Source organism: Triticum urartu, chromosome 6A (genome assembly GCF_056163025.1).
Source record: "Triticum urartu cultivar PI428250 chromosome 6A, HENAU_Tu73, whole genome shotgun sequence".
Taxonomy (NCBI): Eukaryota; Viridiplantae; Streptophyta; class Magnoliopsida; order Poales; family Poaceae; genus Triticum; species Triticum urartu.
Genome location: NC_141878.1, coordinates 488,275,903 through 488,286,356, shown reverse-complemented (window position 1 = coordinate 488,286,356; position 10,454 = coordinate 488,275,903). Strand labels below are relative to the sequence as shown.

At 49.4% G+C, this 10,454-nt stretch overlaps 1 protein-coding gene across 1 annotated transcript; it reads left to right on the top strand.

The window, feature by feature from the left end:
• Positions 1-249: 249 nt before the first annotated feature.
• Positions 250-4,081, top strand: LOC125514300 (protein KINESIN LIGHT CHAIN-RELATED 2). The gene is made up of 3 exons (XM_048679614.2): positions 250-549; positions 783-2,784; positions 3,647-4,081. Exons 2-3 carry the CDS (start codon positions 869-871, stop codon positions 3,858-3,860), a joined length of 2,130 nt encoding a protein of 709 aa, XP_048535571.1. The 5' UTR covers positions 250-549; positions 783-868; the 3' UTR covers positions 3,861-4,081.
• Positions 4,082-10,454: the final 6,373 nt, after the last annotated feature.

Genomic DNA, 10,454 nt, shown 5'->3' with positions numbered 1-10,454 from the left:
GAAAGGCATGCACGTGACTCGCAGGCCGCCTCAGATATCAACATGTCATCCTAGAATTTACGATCACCCTGTGCTACGAGCCGCATCGTAATGCATGGCTCCACATTTCTTGAAATCTATAAATTCAGACATTGTGATTAAAATAAATTATGTACTCTATATTTCTTCTTCCATGGACCTCATCACAATGGCTGCTTTGTAAATAAAATCTTTACTCTCCCCCTTCCCGGTCAAAATCCATCTCCTCTTCCCCACAGCGACATTTGCTCTCCACCATCCCGTGCCTTTCCTCTTCCTCCCCCACCTATTTCATGGTGCTCTGACCTACCCAAGCTCCAATCCCACCCAAATGCAGCTCTAAAATCTCTCCTGTACTCCACCACCGCTGCTCCCCTCCCCAGAGCCGCCGCCGCGCGGTAGCTCCGCGCCACCGCCGACGCCCCGCGCCCCCGCAGCCTCTCCGCCGTCGCTGCCGTCGCCGCGCCTCATCGCGACGTCGCGTCCCTGCTCTCTCCACCCCGTCAGCGATCTCGGGCGTTGGTTTTCGAGGTATGAGCTCGTGTCCGTCCGGCGATTCCCAAAACCCAAACCAGCATCCGCAAATTTTCTAGATCCGCCCCTCCGCCCCTCCCCACGGTTAACTCAGTCAGTTAATCCGGCATTTATTAACAGCTTCCGAGCCAGCCGAAATTGGAGCTCTCATAATTGATCCGTGATGGTTTTGATTTTGCATCAATTACATCTTGCTTTGCCTTAATTGATTGTGTTCTGTTTCTTTCAAGGTATTGTGGAGAGCTCTTCAATTTCATCCGGCTCTGTTCTTCTGAGCAAAGGGTGAGAAGAATCTTTCGCCGGATTGTCCCCAAAGATGCCAGGAATCATAGTGGATGGAGTTGTCACAGAGGAGATTCAGCATGAGGTGGGTTCCTCTCAAAACAAGGAGAATTTGACGGCCCCAACCATGGCGCCAAGCATGCAGAGTGAGGCACTTGAGATGCACGTTGAGAATTCTGGTGCCGGGGAGCCCTCGATTGAGCAGCTCTACAACAACGTGTGTGAGATGGAGAGCTCAAGTGAGGGCGGCGGATCCCCATCACGTGAGAGCTTCGGGTCGGATGGGGAAGAATCAAGGATTGACTCTGAGCTTCGCCACCTTGTTGCTGGGGAGATGGAGGCCATGAAGGTCATTGAGGAGGAGGAGGAGAAGGAGAAGAAGGGGAGTGGAAGTGTTACCAATGTGGTACCTACTGCTGGGAATGGGACCCCTGTCAGGCCTCAGTCTTCTAATTCATCCAAAAAGAAGGCTACAAAATCACAGCTTGAATCTGATGCTTCTATTGGCCCCAATGGCAAGGCATCCCCCGAGGAAGGCGAGAGTGAGGTCAGCAAGCCCGGAAGCCGTGTTGGCCGTCGCCGGAAAGCTAGTGCTAAATCACAGAATGGAACAGAAGATGCTGGGCTCGATAACCCAGACCTTGGTCCATTTCTTCTTAAGCATGCAAGAGACTTGATTGCCTCTGATAATCCGCGGCGAGCACTGAAATATGCTCTCCGTGCCACCAAATCATTTGAGAAATGTGCAGGTGGAAAGCCAAGCTTGAACTTGGTCATGAGTTTGCATGTTGTGGCTGCAATTCACTGCAACATGGGAAAGTATGAAGAAGCTGTACCTGTCCTACAACGATCCCTCGAGATTCCTGTGACCGAGGAAGGTCAGGAGCACGCTCTTGCCAAGTTTTCTGGCTGCATGCAATTGGGGGACACCTATGGGATGCTAGGTCAGATTGCCCTCTCACTGCAATGGTATGCCAAAGGGCTTGAAATCCAGAAGCAGACATTGGGGGAGCAGGATCCAAGGGTTGGAGAGACTTGCCGGTACTTGGCTGAGGCTCATGTGCAGGCACTACAATTAGATGAAGCACAAAAATTGTGCCAGATGGCTCTTGACATTCACAGGGATAATGGCCAGCCAGCATCACTTGAAGAAACGGCTGATAGGAGGCTAATGGGTCTTATTTGTGACACAAAGGGTGACCATGAAGCTGCATTAGAACATCTAGTGATGGCAAGCATGGCCATGGTCGCCAATGGCCAGGAGACTGAGGTGGCCTCAGTGGATTGCAGCATTGGTGACATTTATCTCTCATTGGGTCGATATGACGAGGCTGTATGTGCTTACCAGAAAGCTCTTACAGTATTCAAGACTAGCAAAGGGGAGAATCATGCCACCGTGGCTTCTGTTTTTCTGCGGCTTGCTGATCTATACAACAAAACAGGGAAGCTAAGGGAATCAAAATCATACTGTGAGAATGCTCTCAAAATTTATCAGAAACCTATTCCAGGCACGTCTCTTGAAGAAATTGCCACTGGTTTAACTGATGTTTCAGCCATATATGAGACCATGAATGAGCATGACCAAGCACTGAAGTTACTCCAGAAGGCCTTGAAGATGTACAATAATTCTGCTGGCCAACAGAGCACGATTGCTGGAATTGAAGCTCAGATTGGTGTCTTGCACTACATCTCTGGGAATTATGGCGATGCATATGACTCCTTCAAGAGTGCGATTACAAAGCTCCGCACATGTGGTGAGAAGAAGTCCGCCTTCTTCGGTATTGCCCTGAACCAGATGGGGCTGGCGTGTGTTCAAAGATACTCCATAAATGAAGCTGCAGAACTCTTCGAGGAAGCTAGAACTGTTCTGGAGCAAGAATACGGGCCATATCATGCAGATACTCTAGGAGTATACAGCAATCTTGCTGGAACTTATGATGCAATGGGAAGGTAAGCTCCGTATTGATTCACTTGCCAAGTTGTTTCTTCTATACTGCAAAATAGACCATACATGTTTCTTTGACCATTTAACTGTTAATTTCCATTTTGCTAATATGTTTGTTTGACTTCTCATTATTGCCATCCTTCTAAGCCCTGCATAACCTACATGTGAACTTTAATAAAAGTGAAGTGCTTCCATGCACGCCTCGCCTTTATTATTTGTCCATGATTTATCGCTAAGTTAACATGGCGATCCATTTGGTTGCTCTCAAGCCTCAACTAGGCCGCTGATTACCTGTTCCATGTTAGCCCTCAGATGTCCTGGATATAGCACAGGATATGAGTAAAGCCATAAAGTGTTCTTATAAATGGCAACTGTCGAGCCTTTGTTATTGTTTAGCATCTTCCAGCTTGGCACATGATTAGTCTCTTTATGCAGCTTTATGCAGCCCAAATTGAATTGGGCAGATGCTGATTGCGATAAAGTTGGGCCTACTTAATTGAAGTAGGACCATCATAAAACCATCTTTAGTTGCTTGTCGTTGGCTGTTCAGTAAAAGAAAGATCACAATGCTTATCCTCTTGCTTTACCTTCTCCATTTGCATCTTTCTGTCCGTGTGGAAACTTCATGCTGCTTTGTTAGACCTGTGTGTCTGCCAGCTTTTCTGTAATATTCTTCCTAATCATGATGCTAGTTCTGAACTAAGAGTGGCCAGTTGTACTCTGGTCTAGCTGGCCAGATCAGATTTCTGAAGCAACATGCTATCTCAGCTACCTCTGAAAGCAAATCTGAGATTAAGAGATTGAAAAATGCATCTCCCTCTCAGAATATGTCCAGTTGATGATATTTCTGTTCTTTTGTGTTGCCAGACTGGATGAGGCCATTGAGATCTTGGAATACGTCGTCGAAATGCGCGAAGAGAAGCTAGGTACGGCGAACCCAGACGTCGACGACGAGAAGCGGAGGCTTGCTGAGTTGCTGAAGGAGGCTGGCCGGGGGAGAAGCAGGAAGGCAAAATCCCTGGAAAATCTTCTAGAGACCAACCCATACACCATCGGGAAGAGGACTACAGTTGCAGCGTGAGTGAACTACAGCTTTTGAAACAGAAAAAGGAACACTATGGCTAAGAATTTGTGTATCAATTGGTTTATTCAAATTTGGTGAGAGGGGTACATGGGAATAGTAGTAGCGTTTTGAGTATCGAGATACAAAAATGGTCTGATTGATTGTTGTAAAGTTGCAAAGGCTATTTTCACTTGTTATTACTTGCTCGGTGTCTAGAGCAATTAACTGTGCTCGTTGAACCGGTGTGTTTTGCCTAGTCCTACTACTAGTTTACATACACTACAACAAATAATGAACAGTTATAACCCTACTGTTTAGATGACACAAAAATGATCTGATTGATTGTTGTAAAGTTGCAAAGGCTGTTACCACCAGGAATGCCTTTTAGTGCTCGGGCGCTAGTGAGTTCGATCTTTTTCGCCAAAAAAAACATATTCCAAAGTCTTCAAAAAAACCTATTTTTTTCCAGATTGTCATATGAATGCATATTACATGATTAACCCTACTGTTTAGATGACACAAAAATGATCTGATTGATTGTTGTAAAGTTGCAAAGGCTATTACCACCGGGAATGCCTTTTAGTGCTCGGGTGCCAGTGAGTTTGATCTTTTTCGCATAAAGAATCAAAATTCATATTCCAAAGTTTTTTAAAATTCTTTTTTTTTCACATTGTCATATGGAGATGCATATTGCATGATTAACAAGCGAGCTATGCAAAAATGACAAATCAATAATTTTCACCCTGTGTAGTTCACGTGTTAATGCTTCTCATGTACTATATAGAATTTTTTTAAACACTGGAATATGTTTTTTTGAATTTTTTTTAGAAAAAAGGCTACATGGAGTTCGAGCACACAAACACCACACTCCACTTGTTATTACTTGCTCAGTGTCTATAGCATTAACCATGGTCGTTGAACAGGTGTTTCACCTAGTCCTACTACAACAACTAATGAACAATTACGTGTTAGAGCAACTTTAGCAGAATTGGCATAATTTGAATTGGCATCCGTCATATGAAGCACGCTCCATAATGATTTGGAGGCTGCCGGGCCTGGGAGCAAACACATATTCGACAAACACATCCTTCATACTCCCCAAGCTCCCTTCACCTCCCTCCTCCCAGATCTCCGACCCCCGCATCGCCTCCAAGGGCGGCTCGGGGGAGAAAGATGCCACCGTTAGGAGGCAACCTATCGTCCTCCTCTCGCTTCACCGCCATCGGAGTCCCCGCTAACACAGTCGTGCTGGCTTCAAGGAAGGTGGCGGGGGGCTCGAGCCATAGACGATGTTGCACGCCCCTTCTCCAAGCCGCGGTGATGACTCCAAGGTGGAGACCATGGTGAGGTCCTGGCGGTTTGGTTCCTGGCAGTGGCTACCTCTAGTGGTACACCAGCCTGGCTGTCAACGAGCACGCGAGTTTCCGCGGCAACCCCCTTGCCAGTGCGCCTTCGGCCGCGTTGGCCCCCCATCTGCGTCTTCTCTACCGTCCGTGGCCCGCCGACATCTTTGTCTGTGCGGTTCCTAGCCGTGTTCTTCGGAAGCTACATTCTCTTCCAGCTTCCTGGCGGCTACGGATCTGCGTTCCCCTCCAGATCCTGGCTCACCGGCATCATCAATCATCATCTCGTCCACTACGTCTGCTCTCTCTGCTCTGCCATCTCTCCAACCCCATCCTTCACATCCATTGTCCTTATCCCGCCAGATTGAAAGCTCACATATCAAGTGGCATCCGGTGCCACCTTCTTCTTCGGCAGCGGGTGCGCAACACCCGAGGTGTCCTCCCCTTCTTGGAGATGCTGCCATGGCCTTTATCCATGCCCCTTTTTGAGCATCAGGGGAAACCCTAGGTTCAATCCATCAGATCGGACGGTGATGGCTTCACGCCGTCATTTCCCTTCTTGGAGGCATTGTCTTGATTGCTCGTGGAGTCCCCAGTGTTGGATTCAGAGATGTTGGATGTGGTTTGGGATGCTTTTGTTGGTGTGGGCATCCGGGGCGAAATGTACGACTTCGCTGGTGCTTCCTTCTTCCTTCTGCTTCTCGCTCAGCCTTGTCCTGCAACCCACTTGCTGACTATCTGCGCTTATGGTGGGGTGTACGTTGATCCAGTCGGGTTTGGAGTCATAACCGCGTGAAGAAGGTGGCTCGTGATATGTTCGTGGCGAGGTCTGGTACCCTGTGTCTCATCTCTTCGCCTCCCATGGTTGGAGTCTCGGCAAGGTGAGCTTAGTTGTGTTGTATCCTCTGTTTGGGCCGAGCATCCATGTCTCTCTGCTTCGAGAACCAAGCTCACGTCATCTAGCGTTCGTATTGTGATGTATGAAAGTGCAATATTGCACTAAAGTGTTTTTGACATTGATGACAACTTCATTTGTGTTTCTGACCGCATGCTCTAAGTGTTAACAGCCCTGAATAAGCTAAAAGTGAAGCATGGATGGTTATTTCCTCTCTTATTGGAACAAGGAAAAGCGGTGCGCTCAAGAAAAGAAGAGTACCTTAATGTTTTCTTATCTCTTGAGTCCTTAGGGTAGCCGCACTATTAAGAGGGGGTGCATCATAAAACATCCGGGGAATCAACTTACCTTCTCACATTGATCTGAAAATCCTAGTGCCAAGTCTCTGTTCAGGCCGGAACTTCCGGGGACGTCCGGAACTTCCGGGGACCGGAATGTCCGGGCGGGGTCCGGGAAGCTTCCGGGGTACCCAGAGAAACTGCACTTTTCATGCGATCTCTCTGTGTAGCCCGGAACCTCGCCAGAACCTGGACGGAACTTCCGGGGCGGCCGGAACTTCCGGGCACCGGAACTTCCGTCCTCTGTGTCAGCAGCTTCCGGGGTACTACTAAGTGGTGCAAACCTTCTGTGTAGCCCGGAACCTGTCCGGAACTTGGCCGGAACTTCCGGGGTCCGAAACTTCCGGGCTGCGCAGAAATCTGCCTCCAACGACGAGATTTCATCCCTACCTATAAATAGTCTTCTTCTTCCTCACGAAGGGGTTGACGACTCCATTTCTCTCACCTCCATTTTCAGACCTCGATTTCTTGGAGATCTCCCTCCTTAGCCAACCAAAGCTCTTGATCTTTTGAGAAGCAAAGGAGAAGTGCTCGATCTACACATTCACCAAAGCGAAAGTTGATTCCCCCTTGTTTTTGTGGTACGTCTTGTTACTCTTGGAGGTTGGAGACTCCTAGGCGGTAGGAGTGCTCCGGCGAGAAATCGACCATTGTGATTTCCCCCGGAAAGTTTGTGAGGGTTTGGAGACCACCCCAAGGTCTATCACTAGTGGTTGAGAAACGCCTTCATGGTGTTGTCTCAAGGAGAGAATAGGGTGAGCCTTCATGGCATTGGTGTGCCTTCGTGGTAACACCCACCTCTCTAAACGGTGACGTAGCTTCCCTCCAAGGAAGTGAACATCGGCATACATCCTTGTCTCTCGGAGTTGCGGTTATTCCTAACCCTAACTCTCTACTTGTGGTTACTTGTCTCTTAGCACTTACTTATATATCATCTTGTGCTTGCTTACTCATATATATATTTGTGTCACTTGTTTATCTTGCTTAGCTCATTAGTATCATACTTGCAATTGTTAGGCTCACTTTCATTTTCCGCATTATTGCCTAAAATTGCTTAGTAACAATTAAAATTTGTAATTGTACCTATTCACCCCCCCTCTAGGTCCATCTCGATCCTTTCAATTGGTATCAGAGCCTCATGCTCTATTCTTGTGGCTTAACCGCCCTAGAGCGAGATAAACCCCGATGGGACTCCCCTTGTTGTAGATCTGAAGGATAAAGGCGAGGCTTCTTCTAAAGTTAAGACCTTTACTTCTGAGGATCTAGAACGGGCCCTTGCTAAGCAAAAGGAGGAGCATGATGCTTCTCTTGAGGCCTTGGTTCAAATGAAGATAGCCACGTTGTCCATGGTGCTTGCACCACTTTCGGTTGGTGCGGCTTCGAGGCCAACTGTGCCTACTCCGCCACTTGGTCAACAACCTCCTAGCAATGAACACTCCAGTGTTCTTTGGCTTTATGCAAGACCCCAAGTTGAGAAACCTAAATATAACCCTCAAGGCAAACCTCCTTTACTTGATGCCACTTCCGATTTTGCCTTGTAGAGAGTTGCTATGTAGGATCATCTTCGATATGGAAATGATGAGATGCTGGAGATCTTGGAGTATGGTTATCATGTGGTTGATCCAAAGAATCCTACACCAAGAAAAATTTATGACAAGAATCTAAGTGACACTGCAACCATGTGTATAAGGAGAGGTATGGTTGAAAAGCAAAGGAGACCTTTCATACACATCACAAGTGCCAAGGAACTGTGGGAAAGTATTATAAGATCCAAGACCGGTACCTCCACCCTCCGGACTGCTCAATATGAAATTGCCAAGGGGCAATTGCAAAACTTTTGTATGGACAAAGGTGAAACTCCCAATCAACTCCTTGAGCGCCTCATGACTCTCACCGCTGATATTGAGTCGTGTGAGTGTGACAAGACACAAGATGGATTCAACATGACTAAGCGATTCCTTGTGGACAAGTTGCTCCATGCTCTTGCTCCATATCACCATCAAATGGTATGGGACATAAGACAACACCATGCCTTCAAGGAAATGACTACAGATGACATCATATCCACTTTCCAACTATTTGAAGAGTCAAAGGCAAATGCTACAAAACATCTTGCCATGCATGGTACTCCATCGTCAAAGATCAATGTCGGTGGGAACGACACCTATGGGATCACAAGAATCCCTACTACGGTTAGCGGGGCGCGGAGTCATGAGAAGAGCGGATCTAACAGGTAGCACACAGTTTGTTTATCCAGGTTCGGGCCGCGAGGATGCGTAAAACCCTACTCCTACTTTGGTGGATTGTATATTTGTGTTCTTGAGCTAGCTATGGGGCGTGAGGAGCTCCAAAAGGCCGAATCCCTCTCCTGGTCGCCTCGGGCCTCCTTTTATAGAAAAAGGGGTTGCCACAGTGGCACACAGGAGGTGGAAAGGGTACAGTGATGCGAGGTTATCCCTCGCATTACATGACAAGGCACATTTAATGCATCTTGCTTAGGTGTCCTTGCTTTATCGGGGACGGGGGAGAGATCTGTCTCGTCCATCGCCGCTCCTTCTTGTGTCGACACGCGCCCTGGCCAGCGACGCCTGCGATGCCATGTAGGTAGGTAGGCAGCTGAGGTGGCGCAGTGGTGGGTCTTCACGAAGATCTGCATGCCGCCACGCGGGTGCCTGCCCAGCTGGTTGGGTCGGCAGCTGCATGCATGCGGTGGTGGAGGTTTAGTCGGCGTGGGCCTGATGGTGGCCCTGCGGATGTCCTTGGCAAGGGCCTTGCCGGGGCCCCGGCAAGGGTTTTGCCGAGGCGCCTGCTGTCATCCCCGGCAAGGCGCTTGCTGGGGGCCTTGTGGTCTTCCTCGGCTGGGATCCCGCCAAGGGTTGTCGTCTCCTTAGTGCGTATCTGATCTTGAATGTCTTCACAAAGATCTGCATGCCACCACGGGGATGTCTCCCGAATCCTTGCCCTTTGGGGGCAGTGGACTCAAGGGTGATTTGCTCCGTAGGCGCGAGATGAGTCGCCGTGGCAAGGGTCTTGTCGGGGCTGCTAGAACTGTCTCCCGGCAAGGATCTTGCCGGGGGAGTCCGCTTCGTCCCCTTTGCTCTTTGTGGTCTTGGCCTTGGCGTTGTTCTAGTTCTCTTGAGCTTCGGTCTTACCCTGGCTCACCTCCCTTGCCTTGCTTGGTGTGGTGGTGCCCGTGGCTCAGACTGCCCGTGCACAGTTATAGGGGTACAAAAAGTGTACCCCTCTTTTTGTACACCGACAGGAGCCCTCGGGCCTGGGCCACACATAAGCGCAACGCGTTGTTGGGCTAGGCCCAAAAACGGTGCGCGGGCAGGCGGGGCGGTTTTTACCTTGGTAAGGTTCTTCGCGTGCTGCGCTTCCCACGACTCCCGCGCGTGGCGCGGCGTGGGGAGGTGCGTGTGACGTGGGCAGCATGCGTGGGGTTGGTTCCCACGGGCATGCTTCACACCACAGTTAATGTGAAAGGAGGCGGCCCGTGTTTTCCCCCATAAAAAAGGAATAACCGCGGGCGCGCTGCTCACTTTCTCCTCTTTCCTCGTGCCTTTTCCAATCTCAGAGCCGCCGTTTCCTCTCTTCCTTTCTTCCTAAGCTTTCGCCGTCGCCCGCCGTTGTTGCTTCGCCATCCCCCTTCCTCAGCCCTCTAAACTTCTTGGCCGCCATGGCGCCCAAATCCGTCAAGGGCAAGGGGGTGGCTAAGGGCGCTGGGACTGTGGAGCCGTCGGACAGCGCGCTGTCGGGGGACCGGACGAAGTCCGCCTTTTTCTTCCCCTCGACGGTTGATGTTCATGAGCTCCGGGCCTCCTTCAGGCCCCTATGGGGAGCGAAGACGGGGGGAGAGAATTCGGGACACCCGGCGACGCGCGTCATTCCTGCTGCTTGCGCCGATCCTGCTCCAAATCGGTATCCCTTTTTCGTCGATTATCTTTCTTGCGGGTTATGCCCCCCTTTCTCCGATTTCTTCTGTGACATTATGCACACCTTCGGCTTTCGCCTCTTGGATTTTACTCCGAATGCG